Raw genomic sequence first — 22,217 nt, 5'->3', positions numbered from 1 at the left:
CAACAGCTTTTCAAACTTGATGTCTGTTTTTCAAGTCCGGAAAAACCAAAACACATTAAATTTGTCACAGTTGTTTCACTGGCATAAAGTTCTTTCTTTAGTGGCACCACAAATGTCGCAAAAAGAGAAGCAGTGTCCTATATACTATTTACTATAGTAAATGAACAGTTTGGCTAGCCTCCATTGATACCTTGCCTAGTAAAGGCAGCAAATAAGCAGGTGTTTCACTTAAGGCTTCAAGAGGGTCAAACTTAAAACACAGTTTTAAGCACTTGCTGTCTATGGATGTGTTCTCATGTAGAGGCAGAGGTAGACACTTGTTTAAAAATACTTTCCCGAGTCAGAATGACAAGCTTTGCCACTTAGGTTAATGTCTTCTTGAAATACAGCTATGGAAATACTCTTTCGCTGGTACAGACTCATTTCTTTCATGGTATCTCATTAACATGCTGTTTCAAAGATGTAAAGAATTGCCACTATTTACATCTCCACTAAGATGCGAATAATACAATTTGTGACATGACTGTAATTAGCATTGCTGTATCAATTTCCTTCAAAAGTGAGTAAAATAAGTATTATATATACTTTAATACAAATATATCACACTACACTTTCATACAATATAAAAATATTTCATTATTATTTCAGTCATTTCTAACATGAGAAATAGCTGATGGGCAATATTTGGTTTTAATCTCTCTGAATATATTATCAGATTCATAATGATGAAGAAATTATAGTGCAGAAGAATTCCACAAGCAACATTCAGATCACCTTTTAAAGTTTTCGCTTTAATGTGAAAATCCTTTTCTCTCCTGATTTCACATAGGCACCTCCCAAATAAACATTGCAAGAGATGCTCTAAACGCAACAGGCACCTTAGTCTTCAAGGCAATGACCTTGCCCACGTATTTGTATATATGGTGTTGAGCATGCCTATAAAACCGAATATACTGAACAGCGAAGTTATTTTGCACAATAAGCTGCTTTCACAACGTCTGCAACTGCTTATTGTCCCTTTCCATTAGCAAACATAAAATTGCTACTCTGTACACTCAGTCACAAACGCAACAATAACCAGATCGCTGTGATCTTTTCCAAGTGTTTTTCATAATCGTTCTAGCTTACTGATCTGTCAATAACATTCGTAAGCCTGCCCTTTACCACCCTTCCCCCTCTACAAAATTCAGCAAGATGTAAAGCACAAAATACTTGAAAATTACATGCGAGAGCAAACGCGTTCAGAATAGCTGTGCCTTTCTGACGCGGTAAGTCGTACTTAGAGCATGCACGTGCTCTAGTTACAGCACGCCTCAGCAGAGCAGTGGGCCTATCCTTCCTCTTCTAGAGCTTGTCTTGATTACGACTGGGCTCTGCCACACTTACCCACCCCGCACAGCACTCACGTATTCAGCAGCACTCCCTGTAACAAATGCTGCCATTTACCTACATCCTCCACATACCTATATCCATGCTCCTTTAACCTATACCCGAAATACTAAGTTGCCTAAGCACTATGAACATGACAGAATAAGACTCCAGCCCAGTCCTTCGCCATTTACCCCAATTACCACCATTAATACCATTACCGTTGTGATTAAACAATACTAGGGTAAAGCTAGAGTAACTCAAACAATAACTGAAGTTTCTTCAAATTTTAGCAGCTGTGGCTGAAATCGGAGACTGGCTCAAGATGTCACCTCTTTCTAGAGCTCATGAAAGCAGTAGATAAGAGAAAACATCCCTCCAAGTCATTTCACTCATGTTTTTATTACCCTGAATGAGTCACTGTCCTGCCTTGTTTACATGTTTGTGGCTTTCCCTGACTTCAAGGTAACCTTTTCAAGACAAGGGACATCACATTTGCATGAAAGAAGCCTAAAGAAATATACTAACTTATCATTGTCACTTTTGAAGACTACACATTCATTTAAAATCAGGAAAAGTTTATGTGATAAAAACTTACTCGACATTCCCTGCAGCTCTTAGTTAAAACTCGTTGACCTTCTGCTAGCACTTTGCCTCCGTAGATACACTTGGCTGTAATTTGGCAACAGGAGGGGGAGGGGGAGGAAAGAGATAAAAATAAAAAATTAAAAAGAAAAAAAAAACAGTATTTAGGTAGTAAACAAATGCAAACTATAGCACAAAAGTTAAAACCAATATATCTGGTTTATTCTGGGAAATATCTGGTTTATTCTGGGAAATATCTGGTTTATTCTGGGAAATATGCACAATGTTAGAAATACACCACAGTCATTTGCATCCACTGGAAATCAGTATTATATATAATCAAAAATAAATTCATTAACAATAAATTCATTTTAAGAGCAAGTAGCTCATTTACACAAAATGAAAAACAGGAATAAAACACAAAACAATTGATACTGGACCCAATTCATTAGTATTCATTAGAAAATATTTTCATTACTGAGGTTCTGCAGATTAGCTACAACATTTGTGTTACCAGAAGTCTTATGCTGCACTTCGAGAACAGAAGACATTTATTAGTGTAGTGTTCATCAAGAGAGCAATACAAGCACAGATTTCAATTAAACCCTCAGATTTTACGTGGGAACAAAGTTGGACTCTTCAACTTGCTAGGGCACTGCAAAAATTGTCTAGATGTAGCAAATAACTAATAAATCAATGAACTGAAGAAATCCATTTCAGAAAAATATTCTTAAAGCACACATCAAGCAAGCAGATCTCACAGCAAATGGAAAAGTCCTACAACCCTAAAGCTGTTGCCAAAACGCCTCCTGCGGTTAAAGGCAGTGAAAAAAGAATTCTCCCCGAAAGTTTTCACTACTCTGCTAAAGATAACCACTTCCACAGCAGAGCCAACAGACTAGAAGATATGAGCACTCCTCATCCATTTCAAGGCAAGATCAACTAGCTTAGTTTAGGACTACTGCCACCGTGAGGAAGGTAACATCCAGCAAAGCCATGGTAGCAAACAGCTAGGACAAGCACTACTACAACCATCAGTGACCTCTTGGAAGTAAACATCTAGAAGTCAATTCCAGAAGCGGACAGTAAATCCATTCATTGAAGAATTCTCTTTAGTAGTTGGACTGTTGTGATTTTACACAAATCAAGTACACATCATAGATTTTATAAATTCTATAGAGTTGTTAAAACTTTCAGCATCCTCCTTGCTTAACATCAGAATAGCAGACTTGAAGATCCTGTGATCACAGATGTCACCTTAGCTTCTCACCACCTCTACAACAGCTACCAGAAGACAATTCCATACTGTTTTTTTCTTTTGTCACTAATTTATTTTCACACCTTCTGAGTAGTAGCAAACAGAGTAATTTATAGCATGCTCTTAGGACACCAGAGACGCTGGAATCCCTTATACTTTAAATTTCCATACTCACAAGTGTGTGTGTCTGCGAGTAAACCAAAAGCTCGCTAGGCAAATGTTCCACTCTGAACTCTAAGAAGTGCCTGTCTGCACTAGGCCAAGCTTTTTCAATCTGTGTTAAGACACAGTTATTTCACCAGCAAATAATTCTCTGCCTGCTATCACTCTTTAAGTACCTAGCTGTGACACCAGTCTATGTGCGTAGATTTGCCAAGCCATTATCTCTTGAACCTGTACATCTGGCATACACGCAAAAGTCTACTTCTTCATCAGATCTTGCTGAACCGCGTGAAGGGCTCTTTACCAAACTACAGAGGACGTTATACCCTGCGCACCTCTTCCTGGGTGCCCTGCAGCCATGCTTGTGTGAAATTTGGTCAATAATACTACCGCATGCTCATCCAAAATATGAAGCCCACTATTCTCACAGACTCTGCATTACTAACAGTGTCAGTGACTTGCTGAACACTGATAAAACGAACCTCTCTCTAGTGTTTCAGCTGTCGCTCCACTTGACCGATAACTAAGAGTCTGGCCTATTACACTGAAAGGAGAGCTACAAGGTATGAATCCTGCAGTGCAAGTGAAAAAAGCTTTAAAAGCTCCCTGTGTCAAGGCACATGCACACTGAAACAGAAAGTGTTCAAAGTGTTAGTTCTCAGAAAAAAAAAGAAGTCACAGCCCACCTAGTAACCACTTTACCTCAGTTTCTCTCTTGAATACTGTGATAAGGGGACCAAGCACTTGCAGGGATGGGTGAGTGGGGGCGAGGAGGGTCCCTTACAGCTGATACCAGGAGTACTCCACACAGCAGCAAAAGGACCATGTCTTTAAACACTTGAAAATACTGTTTTCTAAAGGAAAGGAGCAAGCTTTCAAAAAAAAAAAAAATCGTTTTTCATTGTCAACACCTCATTTAAAAATTAGGCTTCTTCCTTTTGGTATCCCAGTTTTCTTGCTGCCCTAGTTTACATGTCTGAGTTGTTGTGATCTCACTTACAAGAAACACTTTAGATCGGGAAGTTGCGTTTATATTAGTAATCCAAGTAACTATTTTGGGGAAAAGATGAATTAGAGCAATTTCCTTTTTTTTTTTTTCCTCTCTCTCTATTCTCCTGACATGACTGCTTTTAACACAAGCATGGATGCATGAGAAAGCAAGCAAATACAAAACTCAAAAGAATGATGAAATTTTAAACAGAATTACAGTCTTCTGTCAAATATTAGTTGGAACGGCTAACACAAGATGGCAGGGATCAAAACAGAACCTCTTCATTTTTAAAACCCTTTTAAAACCCTTAACGTTTCAGATGTTTGAACGACTTCGTTCTTTAACTCACAGCTAAGCCGTTCAATAATCCCTAGAGACAGCAAATTACAATGGATGATTCTATCAGAGCTAAACAGAAAAAGCACCGAGAAATTAACACCTGCAGCGCAGCTCTTTGGAAAGCCTCAGCAATTACTACTCTGTACCCCAAAGTGACTGCCTGTGGCCCTAGCATGTCAGTCTGCCAAGGAGCCAGTATTTGCAATCAATTTCAATCAGCTTCCATACAGCTCTTCCCATTGACTGACACGCTGAGTTCTTGTCAGCGTAACGAGTCAAGTTTGTGCCAATCGCTGACAAAAGGCAAGTTTGATTGTACATCTTGCCATTACTAAAACCAGAAACACAGTTTACTCATGGGGATATATGTTGAATTTACAGTTTGGTGCCTTGCGATTCCTTTGTAGCAAATGCTGACTTTTGTGCTTGCAGGTGCGTTGGCAATGCCGTGGCAAGAGGGGCTCACTACCGCAGCTTCGTGAGGGAACCTTCCGGACTCCCAACGTATTACAAATAAAAGTATTTTAAGATGCAGGGTGGAAAAAAAAAATGCATCATCAGAGCCAGTTTACCACCTAAATACTCTGTTCACAGGCATCTTTTGGTAAGCAGAATGCTCCTGCTGACGTGCAGCTGCAACAAATGAGATGGCATGAGCAAAAGGTAGCAAGGGAAAGATCACGGCTAGGGGCAATCTGTGCGTATGACTAAAAATCAGTGACTGAAGAAAGGTGGTTAGAGTGGTAAAAAGGTGTTATTTTTCTCCTAATTAAAACTTAAAATAATTCGACATCTGTCTTGCGAATTACAGAAGATGTCACACCTGAAGCCTCCTGGTCTCCAAGAAGAATTAAAAAAGGATACTTTGTGCTTCATATGGTAAGTGCATCAGTCTTCAGCTAAAATTTCCATACTTAAATTGAAGTAATCCAATGCACTACCATTAAGGCAACAAATATTGAATATAGGCTCTCACTTCCAGAAGGAAAAAATGAAAAGCTGACAATAAGTCCAAGCATAGAATTTACTTTTTCTTCCTTCTTTCTACAGATTTATTACAAAATGACTTACAATAAACTATCACTCCACACAGTGATATTAACTCAAGGTCTGAAATTCCGTCATGTTAATTTTAAAGAACAGTCTTCCAAGCTGAAACAAAAGAAAAGCAAAAAGACAACACCTTAACTTATTACACGTCACTATGAAAAGCTCAGGCCAAAGGCTTCCTGCTCCTCAATATTAACAAGAGATACCAGCCAAAGCCAGGTTAGATTTTATTTTTTTTGCACAAAAAAGTGGAAGAATAATTTTGTTCTGATACTATGTACCAAGAGAATCTTAGAAGTCCACAACTCTTCGTTTTGTATATTTCTCAGCAAAATATTTATTTTCTTCTTAAATCGAATTTCCCACTACGACTCATGTTTCCTGATCTAACAGGACCTATGAAAGTCATTATAAAATGTTCTTATCCTCAGGACAGGTTTAACTCCACTCAAAGAGAGGGTAGATGGAAACGGTCTGTGTAATGTACTTACCCTTGCATACTTTGCAGCACTGGCTTTGCACGTGCACTGGGAGAGCATCAGGAGGGCAATCGAGAGGGGGACAGGACATCCTTCGGCACTCCACAACTCCATTCTAAACAAAGGTTATTAACACAAAATTCAACTATGACCTGTTGTCATTAACAAGTACTTACGCAAAACACAAATACAACACAGAAAACTCATTAAGCAAATGAAAACAGCATTGTGGATTACATCCTTCCGTAACAAGTTTAATCCTGACTACCAGCCTGCATCTAAATGCATCTGAAGGAGAATCGCTCAATTCTGATATATGTTACTGGTTTTGTGACACTTGCCCAGCATAGCAAAGTAGATTAAGTGGAAAACACAAGCCCATTTTTACAAGAATGTAAGCACCACTTTTTATAGGCTCTGTCAATCATCTTCAAGATTTTTTAACAATCCATTTTCTATTTTCTTGAACAAACAAAGAGTCTCTTCAGATATTTATCAAATAATTTCAACAAGGCAAGATTTACATTCTAATTCTCTTCTGTTCCTCAGGTTTTCACAGTGATAAACACTGAAAACAGAATCTGCATGTTGTTACCATGCAAGATGCAACTAAGCATCTATGAATACTATTAAGATAATGTTTCCTTTTTTACAGAACTACTGCAGTGAAAACAGTTCTGTACCAAACAGTCAACAACACAATTTCACCCCAAAACAGTAATGTCTTCACAGATATAATTAGAACAAGTAAGAGTATCATCAAGGGAAAGCAGATTTCATTTATGAAGTTTGCACGTAAAAAGCATTTAAAAAAAAAGAAAGCATTTCCCTCCCTATTACTCATTCTGTCACTAGGTGCATACTAAAAACATAATTATTCTTAGAGTTAGCATTATGTATTCAAGCTCCATTTTCATATTTTAATTAGGCCCTATTCCTTAAATCCTTTAGAAATTCTTACTTTGCATGTGCAGTTCCTGCAGTGATCATCTTCCACCCATGAGTCTTTGTCTCTATAGATCACTCCATTTACTTGACAAGTCTTCTCACAATGACAGTCTTCCAGTTGACTCAGTCTTGTTTCTGCATAATTTAACTATAAATGAAAGTAACTTGATGAGATTTCTGCAATTCAAACATATGATTTTAACAAAGCAAATATGAGAAAGCAGCATACTTATTTTTAGCTGAAGCAAGTTTGATTATAAACTCTGAAACACTGAACCAGGATGTCAGCAGGTATAAACTAACTGTACTCCATGGACTTTCATGAAGCTGTGCTAAATGACAATAGTTTATAACCAACAAAACTGCCTGTTGTGCTTTAATGAACCCCACTAAGATCCCCTCAGAAATGTACAGGTACTACCAAAGGTACACAAAATATACTTGTTTTTAAAAGGAATTTCTTAATTGCCCATTACCCTGATTACAGGTTATAAAGTATGAAGGCAGGCAGACTGACCTCTTCTAACCATCCCCGTATTTTTCCTGTCAAGCATCAGCCAGTACACTACTTTCTGGCTTTTCAGAAAGACTTTAGCCTTGTAATAGCAAATATAATTTACAGATGAAAGAAGGATTTTTAAACAATGTTGTACAGAAATTTCCAGATGTAATTAACGCAGAGCAGGTGCTCCATGAGTTAATCCCGGGCTGGCTCTCTACAGGCCTTGCTGTTCTCATTACCTTCTCAATTCCAGCTACTAAAAGACATATAAAAAAGCTGAAACTAATGACTCTTTTCCCAGTACTACATCCATAGGATAGATATTGCCACACTTACTGATGAGATACTATGCAATAACAAATGGGAGCAGCGATGATTTTTGTAATGACAGAAATGAATGGCAGTGGTCCTCTAGAGAGCAAACAGGAGGGAGAACCTACGTGATTCATCATATGGGCAGGATCCATTCCACACTGCTGCTTCTTCTGCCTCACGTCTCCAAAAGGCTTCTGAAACTCCCCCCTCCTAAGCCCTCCCCTTCATACACAGTACCCTCTTCAACTGAGAGTCCTCTAGAGAGGAACAACCCTCGTTGACGTGCACCTTGTACCTAGTGCTATCACTAACCCTGAAGAAGACTCCAAACGCCCTCTTTGGATTTATTAAAATTTAATGTAGTCCTGCCAAGGACTCCTCCTCAATATTTACAGTAGATTCCTAATGGGGTAGGAATCCTACTCAATATTTAAGAAGTAAACATGTGCATTCTTTAGACCCAGGAACCGCCATCACTCTCATATTACTCTACTGCCAGCTAGATCAGAGTTTCTCAAGGTCTTGATTTTTTATATTCATATTCGTTGTATGTGCATAAGCCCTCACGCTGAAGCTACTGCAGATAGTGAGGCTACTTGAATCTGGCACAAGATAAAATGAATGCCTACCCGATTCTGTTACAAATACCAAACTAAAATTCCACATTACAGACTGATGTACCTTAACAGTAGCAAATTTTATAAAGATGAATGCACAGAGTTGTAGTCTTTTTCACATAATAGCATATACCTGAGTTTTATACATTTCCACTCTCTAACCTGCCAGTAAAAGAGCAGCATATTAAGGTGGGGGGGTGGGCAAAGGCAGCGGGAGAAGAAGAAGAAGGGAAAACAGTAGACAAGTCTGTTTTCTTCTCTGCATTCCTCTTGAGTGAAAGCCCTGAACAAAAGCTCTTAAGTCCTTAAATTGTTATTCTGGGATACTACTGGGATTGATATTCACCTCCTCCCCAAACCCAACTTGATCTGGTGACTTCACAACTCCTTTTCAGATTTTAGAGGTAAAACTCATCCTCTTACTGAGCTGCTCGTTTTCAGCAGAAACCTTCATTATATATACAGTGTATAAAATATATTTAGTTTTGTTAAAAAAGATTGATTTGTCTGTTCATTATTTACCTGTATGGATCATGTATTTTTAATAAAAAACAATAAAAATGAACCTTCCTATGCAAGCATGCTATTAAAATTTTAAAGATAAAGGACATTAGAAACATACAGTTTTGAAAATGGCACTTAATATTGCCCCTTTTTCTGTCATAATACTTGTCATAGAAAAGGAAGAAAATGCTGTGAGAATAAAAATTCTGTATTTTTTTTAGCTTTTTCTATTGTTTGCACTATCCTGCTAAATTCATATCAGTTTTATTTATTTAAATATCACCTACCTCCTGTTATAAGAAATATCTTAAACAGAGCGGATCCATTATCTTAAAAAATATATATATTTGCATATATGAACAATGCTGCCCTTGTTCAGGCACCTGTATCTGTGGTGTTACACAACCCATCTTCTTCCTCTTTACTAGTAGGAGACATACAACAAGGAACCCTCCAATACTCAAAGGTAAGCCAATGCATCACAGCCCACAAAACCTATTCAGAAAGAACATTTAACCGTCATCTGCTCAACTGGAGTGACCAGGCACATTCCATTTGTATTTTAGCTTCAGGGCTTAATTGAAAAATTTGTACAGTGCTTAACAAAACAAGCAATTCCTTAAAATAAGCTGAAACATGCTTCCAAGTGTCGTCAAATATGCATAAGTAGATTTGTCAAAGATTCAAAACACCAGCAGAAAATCCTCAGGCTTCAAACCTTTTATAGATTTCAGGTTATGAACTGAAATAAACTAATGAGAGAGAAGAAATTCACACCACATTCAACATTTTCCATATACTAACCTAATCCTAAATTCTTAGCATTCAGAAATATTTGGTTAGCTATTTCTCACATAACTTATTTCACATTTTCCTTGCTTCTTCTCTGTCCATATGAATAATAAAGACAGACTGCTGTTAAAAATGTATTATTTCTGCCAAAATTAAAAATAAAGAACTTTCCAAGAAAATTTTTTCGTTTATAGAAGTATTCATGACCATGTAAATCTATGGTAAAAACCAACCAACAGAACTATTCCATCAGTGAACACGTGCTCAATTTTCTTGTTTTTAATCAAACTCAAGCTTCAACCCTTTTGACCTCAAGCAAGGAAAGACTTGGTAAACATCTATCCTGAAAGTCTTTAGTGGCTCTCTCCAGCACAAGCCTATCTGAGCATAAGTCTATAGGTTACTGAAAAGAAAGAATATGCCACTCAGATGTGGGAGAATCCCAGACTGTTTTCAGTAGAATGTTATCAAGTGTCACATGAATTATTTCATTCATTACACTTAAAGAGCAACCAACAATATTCCAGCATGATGGTTGGGAATACTGAACTACAACATGATCCTTTGTCCTGCAGCAAATTAGTATTTTAGCTGGATTTCTAACAACCTCATTTACTACCTTTCTCCATTTCAGGACACAAGATTAAATCAATAAAACAGATTCACTAGAAAGATTCAGACCTCATTAAAATTGCAATAAAAATAGCATAGGCTTAAAAAGCTAGTGTTTACACACCTGCAAAAGCTATGTTTTTCCAAGACATAGGTAAAAAATGGATATAATGGTGGTTAGTTTTTTTACAGGTCATAAGCAAGTGTTCCCGTACCAAGCGTATAACGGTAACTTGCTTTAGACAATATTCTGATGGGCCCTTTATACAGCCTCCTTGTCTTGTCCAGAGCCAGCTCAAGCCTCAAGGGGCACTGAGGTAAAACTCAAAAGATGGGGTACTCTCTCCTCCTACCTGTACGATACATAATTTGCAAGGCTTCCAAAATTAGTGAAGCTCTAAGCCAGTATTCTGGTGTTCTCTTCCCCAAACATCTCTGGTCCAAGTCTTCATAGCTTGTGCTATATAAATCACACATACACATTCGCTGCAAGCAACATTTGTTGGTCTATTCAGTGCTGTAACACAGCTGTAATCAAATACAGATCTAGAGAACAGCTAAAGCCCCAGCTATAGCACAGCCTAAAAGCAACAGCTGGGCATCAAGCCATAGGGCACACTCTTCCAAAACACGATGTTCGCACTCTGCATCTCTTGGTACAGGGCCAGGAGCTGGAGGTCATTGCTCATGTATGTTTGCAAGCTGTTCTCTGACCACCTGCCCCGGCAAAAGCTCCACAGGCAGCCGTGCAGCCCTTCTAAGCCAGCTCTTTGCCGTGTCAGACTTCATCCCCGTATTACATACTTGTATCTGCAGCGGGATCACTTGGGGCTATTTGCCCCCCTAGGACGAAAATGGCAGATACAGGCCTTGAAGCCTTAAATCCCTCCATTTTGAATATGCATTTGTCCAGCAAAGGAAATTTAGTTTCCTTTCCTTCTACGTGAGTTTTTCCGGGACAACAGTGTTTCTGTAACCAATGCAATGAAAGACTCAGCGCGCTTCTACAAGAAGAAAAGAATTCACAGCACAAGGTTATCCCAGAACCACGTTATGGACACACAGAGTCTCTGGAGTGCAAGTACTGTGTTATTTGCTTTCCCCCTAACATACTAGCAAGCAAAAATATAATTAACAGCAGAGAAAGCAAGTTACTCAGTATACTGCATAATTGGAACATGCTCATACCACCAGCAGGGCTCAAAATAATTGCCTCTGTTTCACAGCACAGGCAGCAAACTGAACTAAAAGCTTGGCATTTCTCATTCTGAGTCAGCCTGTCCAAAGCATGTCAGCTGGGTAAGTGGATTGTCAGTATAGCGCACACTCAAAAATATTTTTTTTCCTTTCCTATTAGGAAAGGAAAAAAAAATCTTAAATGCAGGAGAGTAGTAAGTATCATACATATAATGCTTTTATACTAGTAGCACTACTGTGCAAAAATGCTATTTTTGAAATTCCTGTTCAGTAACTACACTGAGGGTTAAAGATAGCTACAAGTTGGTTTTAGTTGCACTTAAATATATATGTAATTATCGCATGAGTCCTGTTTTAGATGAGACAATTAATTGCCTTTTAAACCAGATGGTTTACCAACATCAGCCTCAAAAAGTGTTCACGGATCTCCCTTTAACGCACACCAGGGGCTCAGCCACAGCTAAAACCAGGTTCTCCTACCCAGAAGCCAGACCGCAGCCTGAGCAGAAGGGCCTGTGCTAACACTCAGACCGACTGTGTAGCGCAGGAGCAGACACAAGAATATTCCCCAAACCCTAAACAAACAAACAAAAAAAACTATCGCTTCCCATACACCCTCCCCACAACGCGAACCACCAAAAACAGCGTATCCTGGACCCGGGTTAACTTTTACACAGTAAAGGCCACTGATAAAAGATGACGGTGAGATCAGCGTATCCAGCATCTTCCAGGCATCCCTGCTGGGGGGCCCGTGTGATTCTCCAGCTGTTCTGGGGCTGGTGTTAACCCCCCTCCCCTCATTTTGAGGTTACTTCAGTTCCTAGTAAAGAACCTACACCAACCTCCTGGAGAGCCCACAGGGCTTCCAAGGGCCAGTGCTCCACAGGCAAACACGCACCTTCTGATAGCACTACTTAGTGAGGAAATCACGGAGGGATTTCACTCCTTTGTCTCTCCCAGACATGAAAAGGGAAAAACCACACTAAGGTTTCTTGCAAAAACCAGACCCTTGGCCTTTTGTCACTGTCTTACAAAGAGAGAGTCAGGCAATAGAAGTTCTGTGAGGCTGAAGTGACATCCATGAAACCATCTACTTAAATCCACAGCAGACAGGGCTACTGGCAGAAGGGGAAAAGAAGTGAAAAAATATTTCTCTATCGTGAAAACGTAAAATAATTTCAAAAGGAAGAATTACTTCTGTGCTGGTCTCAATGAAGGAAATGGGGAATTGACAAAGAAGCTTAGGTACCTACTTTTGCAGTCATTTTTGCCAAGAGTTCTTGCAAATCCATGATTCCTTGCACCAGACTTAAGAAATCACTGCAGGTTGGGCATGCTCAATAAAGGAAATTTAAAAAGAAAAGGAAAAGAAAGAAGAAGGAGAAAAGACAAAATAAGCCATAAATAAATCAAATCTGATATTCTGTTCATATGTCATTTGCTGCTTATTTGAATATAAAATGCAATCTTTACACAAAGTATTTGCTTTCTGGGAGTCACCACAGGCAAAAATGACAAGCCTGAAAATAGTATTTTTAAAATAAAGATATAATACATATTAAAAATCTAAAAGTGCTAGACTAAATAAAATGCTACTTACTGCGATTCAGATTAGGACACTGCGTTATATATCCGTTAGGTATAAAGATGATTTTCACATCTTGAATCACACCCTTTGTAAAAGAAGAGATAACTGGTAATACAAATTACAAGCATGCTCATAGATCTGTGCAAGTTTTTTGACAAGCTATCTGTTGAGAGGTACAAACAACTGACCAACTCTCTCTTTTCATGAGGATAATAATTTAAGATGGACAAAACATAACAATTTATCCTAATCCTCCTGGGCATTCACATGTTAATTTTCATAGAATAGACACAAATAATACTGTTTTGTCTTCTGCAATCACTAAATATAAGCTGCTTAAATGTCTCTAAATGGGAAGACATTAGAGAAAAGCAATGCAATAATACCAATTATTCAAGCCTATGAGACACTAAACAAGAAGGAAAAAAAAAGGAAAAGCTCAGCAACATGCCTAGTGATTCAGCAAAGAAGGTTGCTGAAATCAAATATTACATGAAGAGGAGTATATAGTATATAGAGCAGTATAGAAGGTAACTGTCTACACTTTGGCTGCTCGTTGCAAACACAGAAAGTAACATCTATGTGTTCATTTTCTAAAACAGCAGAAGGTAATCAGCAAGCAGTGTTTCCTGCTTACTGTTTCATGATCAAACATTGACTAAAAACATTAACAGACATAATCAGATCACACTGTCTCTCTTGAAGGAGTGTATACATTTATTAAGCTTTTCATCTACAAAAATAATGAAACCAGCATAATAATGAGAAGTAACACTGTCACTAGAAAAGGAAAATCCAGAAAGCTATTTTATATACCTCCTGCCAGTAGCGATCAGTAAGAAATTAGAAGCTGAAGCACAAAATATATATATATTTTAATGTTTAAGTCTCTTCTATTCTTAACCAAGAATAAATGAGATTACAAAGTTTCACCATATAAGCAGCTAACAAGAAAACATCCAGAGAGGAGTGATAAGATGCTTTCTTGAACCTTTTCTTAAAAATCCACCCTACTGGTTAACCATCATTTGGATAGGTTTATATTTAAATGCAAATTTTAAAACTGCAGGGAAAGGAAAAAAAGAAAAAGGAGGGGTTTGTTTCATTCCACAAAAACTTTAAAGTGTCTGTTGCAGGCAGTTGTGCCTCCTCTCCAGACTGTGGCGCGGGCAAGCAGCCGGGCCCCGGGCTCCTCTGCGCGCTGCGGACGTGCCCCACGCCAGCTGCTCGGGCTGCTGTTACCTGAGGCACTGCACTTACCTCCCAAAGCGGGCAGGACTCCGGGACCGAAGGGACAGCACAGCACCAAGCACACGTGCGACGCCGTGCCCTGGAAGTGCCGCCTATTTGCTAAGCACCTACCATACAATCCCTGGGCACAGCACCAGGGCTGTAAGGTCAGTAGAGCACATTACAGCAAACAGAAGAACTACCCCCTTTTGACATCAACCGCCTATTCAGTAATGTATTAATAAGCCCATTTCTGGGGTGGCTTTTTGGAGGGAGCCTTAGGTAGGAGGGCTCTCCTCAGCGAGGAAAGGTGTTTTGCTGATAATTCTGGAAGTGACAGCAATCAGATCCTTCCCACTTTGAGGGTCCCCTAGACACCTGCTATCCCTGATTTCCTCCTTTCAGTTGTATTTACTTTTTTTTTTTTTCCTTAATCTGATTATAACATTCTTTAGCATTAGAACAATTCTTGCTTTTGGGGCACACAAAGAAACCTGAAGAGTTAGTGTGAATTTTTCAAAAGAAAATTCTCTCTAAAGCAAACAGACAAAGCTGCCTCAAGTCTGCTTTGAATTTGCACCCTCTGATGTGCTAAAATTGTTCCGTCTCATCAGGGAAGTCCCAGCTCTGACTGCTCGGTCATAGCAGATAGTAAGAAATATCAGTTGTAAGAGGCTGGACTTAACTCCCATGAGCACGCTGTAGAGTACTTTACTCCCCAGCAGTACCATAGCCACTGCAAGGCTACTTGTGGAGTAATCATTACAAACAGGGATGTGGAATAGATGTATAAATAAGAAAAACGGCAGCAACTGGCCGCAGCGATTCAAGAACACGATCTTTTTCTCTTATTCTTCCGATACACTGAAGAAGTATCATCTGAATCAACATGAGAATGTGACTCTCAATGCTATTAATGATATGCTTTTATGGAGCAGGAGACACTCAACAATTATTTGACTATCGTTAAAATAAGAATATATTTGGAATAGCTAAGATAATGCTCAGAACAGGACCCAATGCTTTCTGATGCATATATTATCATGGCTCCAACACATATACAAAAATGCTAATTCTTCTTTAAAAAAAAAAAAAAAAAAAAAAAAAAAAAAGTATTTCCCTGCAGATCTCTATTTACACTAAGGAAACTAAGTCTATTTTTCTATATGCTAAAACAGTGAAACAAATTGCTTTGAAAAAAAGAAAGGGAGGTCCTGCTGAGCATGTAAATATATGGAAAGAGATGTGAACTCTTTATAAACTGGCTAAAGCCCAAGCTTTTGCAATGAGTAACATAAAAAAGTAAGATTTCTGAAACTCTCAAGCAGGATTAAAAAAAATACAACCAATTACATATTTCCTCCCTGAAGAAAGTTAGTAAAAAATTCAAGCATGCATAAAGCAAAGTAAGGCACTTGTCGACTTTCATTACAATCAATAAAAACTGTCAGCTCATTAGCATATCATTAGCTACCCTGCTGTTTCCAAAGTGTTAATGCGTGGAAATATTAATTTACAAACATGTAATATTCCAGAGTTCTGCAGCTCTGACTGCCTGCATAAAATAAGAATTTAAGATGGGTCAATCTAGTATAACTTCTTCTTTCCCTATGCAGCTATGAACATATGTTTACCATCTGTGGAATTATGGGAAGCAGCTGACATAAAAAAAAAAACAACAGCTGTAGAATAAAATAATGCTATCAATTCCACTTCATAGTGACAGCTCAGCTGGTGGAAGATCAAATGAACTCCAGGTTCAGAGCAATTCTCGGACTGTAATTTAAAATTAAACCAAAAGTTAGCTTTTGCCTCTGTTTCACAATTAAAATTGTTGGAGGTGCTTCAATAATCTTACCCTAAGTAATTTAGCACAAAAAAAATTTCCTAGCTTGTTGAAATTGAGGGATTTTGAGGAGAGGTCCTCAGAAAAACAGCAATTTGTAAAATTACCTTATGAACTGACTGTGTCAAAGGAAAACTTAGCAGGTAGTAAATCACCTTGACACCAAAGCAACATCAATATTGAGGATACACAGATTAACCTATCATTAAACTATGAGCTTTTATTCATAGATTCTTACACCAAGATTTGTTTTCCAAACCTGGGAGAAATATCAGAAACATTTCTGTAGCTCACTTACTAAAGAAAAGTATGAATTTTAAGGGACATGGTTTATTTGTTGTTGGATATTTGCTCACTTGTTAGCCCAGCAATTCAACCTTGACCTTAAAATCATATGGCCTCATCAGGGGATGAAAAAAACTGGAAGAAAACACACAGGAAAGGGGTCTCCAAGACTCAAGGCATTTTTCTGTCCTTTGCCTTTTCTGATCTTCATGCCCATACTGGCCTGCTCCGGGAAGGTGCCATGGGCAGCCTCAGAAATAGAAAAGGCGACAGGCAAGCCATTCCAGCCAGAAGGTAGGAGCAGTGTGCGTCCTGGCAGCTATTTGCTTGGAAGCAATAGAAACAACGCAGGACAAGGCATGGTCCATGAATGGAACCTGCTGACCCATTAATTCAGCCACTGCTGAGAAACTTTGATGATACATGCTTAGTTGGGGAAAATATATAAAAAGGAAATTACCCCTGGGAACTTCAAATCTACTGTGTTTTGCAGCAGGGCTTACACGTTGCATTTGATGGCTAACATCTGCCGAAGCCTGAGGAATAGCAGGCAAGAGGAGCTCTTCTATTCTAGAAGTCAGTGCTGGGACAAGCAAATGAGAAAGAGGCAGCAGAGGTCACGTGCAAAACTGAGGAGGAACTGGCCACCAAGAATGACTAGAGCAGTACTGCCTGGCCATGAGACCATGGCAGAGCAGGTGTCTTAGGAAGGTTTAAAGATGAAACCCAAAAATCAACTCAGATTCCTTCTACACAGTCTCACTCCAAGCACCAGAGATACAAGGTAGAGTGCAGGAGGAGCTGTGAGCTTGATAAATGAAATTTAAAGCAAGCAACCCCAAATACAGGATACTGCAGTCAATGATTACAGGATTCTGCCTGCAGAAACTAATCCTCTTCTCTAAGTGTTGGACCTGCCCTAAATCTAAGGCCCTCAGTTTCTACCAAATTCACACAAACCAGATTTCAAGAGTGTACAGTAAGTAGTCAGAGCTATTGCATTGCCTATTCAGTCATTTACTTCTTCGTACACTATTTCGTGTCTGCTTACCTTAAAGAAACCATGTTTCCTGTTTCTCTGTCCAAGCCATAAATTGCTTTCAGGTGTCAAATTCGTTTCTGGGGGATCAATGACACGTTCATAAATCCTGTAGAGGGAATACATTACCATTACTTGTATTCTGTGTTTTGTCTCCTCTCGGAAAAGTTCCTAATCAATCAGCTAATGAAAAAGAAAGTTGTATCAAAAAAAAATTCTTCATAAAATACTAAATATTTATCATTGATAGTATTTTCCCATTTAATTTTTTAAAGTTTAAGTAAAATTCCTTCAAAACTATTTAAATCAGAAACATATGAAGACTGTACAAAATTGAAATTCCCCTTTTGCAACTGTGACAACACTGGGATGAAGAAACTCAATGCCAGAACCTACTCTATTGGAGAAAACAGAACAAAATGCAGAACGTATCATCTTAGGGGGTCTCTTTCAACCTCCACTACCAGTTCTAGTGAAAATATGTAGTTGGAAACAAGATCCAACCAGTCAGGGAAACTACACCTTGGGATTTTCACAACTTTCTGGAGTTTTGAGTAGACTTCACTAAGAAACTTAGTTCCACCTCCTACTGCCACAGTCTCTTTATCTCCGCATCTTTGTCATTCCTCCCTGTGTCTGGACTGTTCACTTTATGCACTTCTCCCTTGTTTGCAGCTGTTGTCTATTCCCTTTGCTTAGGTGTTCTCCATGTAAGCTTCCACTTCTGCTCATCTAACTTGCCCATGCCACGGGTACAGGTCCAGAAGAGAACAGGACCTCTTTGCATTTGTTCGATACTTAGAATAGCAGGGACCTTTTCTTGGTTAATCTTCAGAAATTACAATAATACATAAAAACAATAACAAGTAATATCAGATACATAAGGCAGCTTCATGTACTGCATAAACTTACATTAGAATGCAGTAATCTCTGTCCCAAATCTCTAAATTTAATTCATGATAAATTACTGCAACATAGCATTTTTAATTTCCAAAAATAAGTATCTGGAATTCTAAAAGGTTTCAGCTTTACTTATTTATTTATTATTTGCTTGCTCTTAGGACAGCATAACACCTCTATTCAGGAACTCAGACTACTCCAATGATCATACCATCCATACCAATTTATTTCTGTTACTGTCCAGCTCACAGTGGGTATGTATTGGTCTATAATCACACCAGTATGACAGACAACAGAAAATAATTTGAACATGTCAAGCCCTGTAAAGCATCCGTATGCTTAAAGGCGTGAACATTCTTTTTTCTTCTTCTTTCCCGTATTATCATTGTAGCTATTGCTTTAAAATGAACATGAAAAATGAACACCCAAGAAAAATACAAGTCAATCCCCACAACTCGGTACACTGTTATCTCCCTATTTACACTCCAATCGTTTCTAGCTCAAAATCACCTAATGTAATCATCGATTTTTGTGTTCTAAGTTGCCAAGTTACTGGGAAATTCATACGTTTTCAGAGGCCTAAAATGACCTCCTAGTATTACAGAACTTCAGAGAAGTTCTATCAAGTTTAACGTCAAAGTACAGAGAGCCATATATTCCCTCCCACATTTGCTTATCCAGAAAAGGAGAAGGAAACCATTTGTCAAAACAAAATGGAAGCAATCAGACTAAAAAGCTACAGGCAAACTTGCTATTTCCTTAAAAAGAAACTACAACAACAAAAAAAAGCCCCAAGGTAAGAACAAAATAGTTACATTATAATTGCAACTAAAGAATGTTAGCAGAGAGGTCAGAAGAGCTCAAAAAATAAAATCATGACTTTTTTTTTCAAGCTTATTGTAATTATAATCAGCCTTAATTCATCTCATTTCATCAACATGACGTATTCAAAGCTCCCAGAAATTTTTGCCGCTGCTAGTTCAAAGTGTAGATACTTACTAGTATCTATAAATTACCATGCTATTTGAACTGTTCAAACAACCAAGCAAGATGGTATTCTTTTAAACTATGCTTTGAGAATCATGGGAATTTTGCATGCACTAGCTCTATCAATATTTTAAAGTGTAAGCAGACGCTTTCTACTATACCACATGCAAAATTAAAGACCTACTTAAACACAAGCCTGCTGTTAAAACGCTGAACAAGGAACAAAGTAATTGACGTGCTCCTTGAGAAAGACAAGAGTCATGTCAGGAATTTCTCTTCAGATATATAGCACATCTTTATTCATGACTTAGGTTAATAATGTCCTCACTAAAAACTGTCTAATCCTTTAAAAGGACTAGTCGATATTCCATGAAGAATTTCTGTTTTTAAATTTCTGTTAACAGAGAAATGCCTATGCTTAAAATAAAGCAATATAACAGGTTCAACAACACTACTTATTCAAGAGCATCGGAGTTTTTTGCTTTTTTGTTTGTTTGTTTTTATTGGCCTAGTAAAAGGTTATAAAGGGATTCTGCAGTATCTGCCTGTGATTATGTAAGAAAAACTAATTTTTCAAAGTATACAAATTGACATGTATTATATGACAGTTCAATAATAGCAAGGAAGGAAGACTAATTAAAGGCAGGCTACAGTGATTTATCTTGCCTTTCCTTACAGTTTAACAAAGATTCAACCTATGCGGAGAAAGGCTACAATGACCTTTCTGCCAGTGTCTCTTCAGAACATTCAATCCGTAAGATCCATGCCTGAGATGCTCCATATTCCTCTGTTGTTCTGCTCTAATTGTATTTCTGGAGCATGCTGCAGAAACACACCTTCTGCTCTGAGTTTAATTAGGATCAAATACAGGCTGGTTTGTGCCTTAATCCATGTGTGTCTAAAAGACTGGTAGGGCTTCTTCTCCCTAGATCTACCTCGGTTTATGATTAAAGTGAAAGCATTAGATGTAGATCAGGATTTGCTTAATTTCCTACGTAAAAAGAGGGTTGGGATGATGCTATTTGGTTCATGGGCAACATGAACTTACTTTATTATTGAATACTGTTAAACATAAACCTAAAGGGCCGAGTAAGCATGAACACAGCCTCTCACTACCCCTGTAATTCTCCCTATGCTCCTGGGAGGTGTAAAGATCAAAAAGTGCATGTGAATCCATAACAAAGAAAGTAAACCATAGTAGACCACAAGGAACATGGTTCACCATATAGTACATTGTTAATGAAGAAGAATTAAAATTAAAAAAACAAACAGCTCTGCAGTTCATGAAAAACAAACAAAAAAAATTCCAAGGAACTTTTCCAGCAAAAATGGAAGCTGATACTCAAAGGCAAAACACCCACACAAAGTAAAACCAGAATTACACAAAAAAAGCTTTCGAATCAGTATGAGAGAAGAAACACGACAGCGTTACCAAACAGTGGATTAGACAAAGATTAAAACATTTGTTTTCAAACAGTGGTGAATGAAGCTCCACTGGTTCTGTACACTGGCAGCACAGATCCAGCAAGACTGACCGATGTACAGCTGGAGCAGAGCCAGGAACTCGACACATCTCTCCTGGCTGCCAAATCTAGGTTTTAAGTCACAGGAACATCAGTAAATAGTACAGCATTCTCAAATCGGGTTTTGGAGAAGAAGAGAGACTTCCCAGACATTGAAGACCTGCTAACCGTACAAAAAGATCAAGGCGCACCTCTTACAGACCTATCAAAAGCACTGAGCACTTGAGTGACTTCCAGAGGTTTTCCACATTGAGACAAACCTGGAAAAAAATGAAAACTTTCTAGCACATTTCAAAACGTAATGAGAAAAGTGAATACACTAAAAGTAAAATTCTATTATAATTTTTACTTGTTAAGTGGAAAATCCCTTGCTCTGCTCCCCTTTCCTACATGGATTTTCTTGTGGAATAAAAGAGGTGTTTTTCAGATTGAAAAACTAGTGTTGCTGAACAGACATAAAAGGACCCTTCCTTCTTTATACCTGCATTAAGCTTGCACTTCATTCTCATTTTCTTGCTTGATTTTCTGGGCTGAGGTGTGTCACTTTCCATGGCTTTATCCACGCTTGACCAATACTTTGTATGTGGCACATCTATTACCCTTCCAGTTTATGAAGTGTTGGTCTAGAGTTCCTTGGAGATCAATTTCCAATACATTTGGCTTTGATACCCACACAGAGAAATGTGCAGTGCACTTCACAAGAGCAGGAATGCTTAGAAAGAGGACTCCTGGGAACCATGGTCTCTAAAATTACTGCAGACTGAATAGCCCCTCCAGCATCAGAAGACCCAGGTCTCTAGGTTAATAGAAACTCTATTCCGTGCTTCAGATTTTCAGATTTATGACTGCTGCATTCACTTTCCAAGAGAAAGCTTGATTTGCCCCTTCTTTATGCTGATGTATTTCAAAGGAGCTAAACGATAAACCTGGAGTAATACAACTATGAACCAATCCTCCTTTCTTGAAATGTTCATGCTTAGAATACATATTCTAGCCACTGGTCCATTTAGCAAAACATAATAAAAAAAAGCACCTGCTAATTGACAAAGACACATAATATCCCAATGGTTTGTATTTATACACCTACCCTATCAGCACAC

The 22,217-nt window shown here is 38.3% G+C and overlaps 1 protein-coding gene across 1 annotated transcript in view; it reads right to left on the bottom strand.

The window, feature by feature from the left end:
- Nucleotides 1-22,217, bottom strand: part of NELL1 (neural EGFL like 1) — a 292,319-nt gene that overhangs the window by 219,766 nt on the left and 50,336 nt on the right. Inside the window, exons 5-10 of the mRNA XM_062576297.1 lie at nucleotides 17,720-17,816; nucleotides 13,320-13,392; nucleotides 12,973-13,055; nucleotides 7,194-7,328; nucleotides 6,245-6,347; nucleotides 1,967-2,040 (exon numbers count right to left, since the gene is read on the bottom strand). Of these exons, the coding sequence (XP_062432281.1) occupies nucleotides 1,967-2,040; nucleotides 6,245-6,347; nucleotides 7,194-7,328; nucleotides 12,973-13,055; nucleotides 13,320-13,392; nucleotides 17,720-17,816 (565 nt within the window). The remainder of the gene's footprint in view (nucleotides 1-1,966; nucleotides 2,041-6,244; nucleotides 6,348-7,193; nucleotides 7,329-12,972; nucleotides 13,056-13,319; nucleotides 13,393-17,719; nucleotides 17,817-22,217) is intronic.

Source organism: Rhea pennata, chromosome 5 (assembly GCF_028389875.1).
Source record: "Rhea pennata isolate bPtePen1 chromosome 5, bPtePen1.pri, whole genome shotgun sequence".
Lineage (NCBI taxonomy): Eukaryota > Metazoa > Chordata > Aves > Rheiformes > Rheidae > Rhea > Rhea pennata.
The sequence above is the reverse complement of the archived record's forward strand: the minus strand, read 5'-3'. Positions and strand labels throughout refer to the sequence as shown.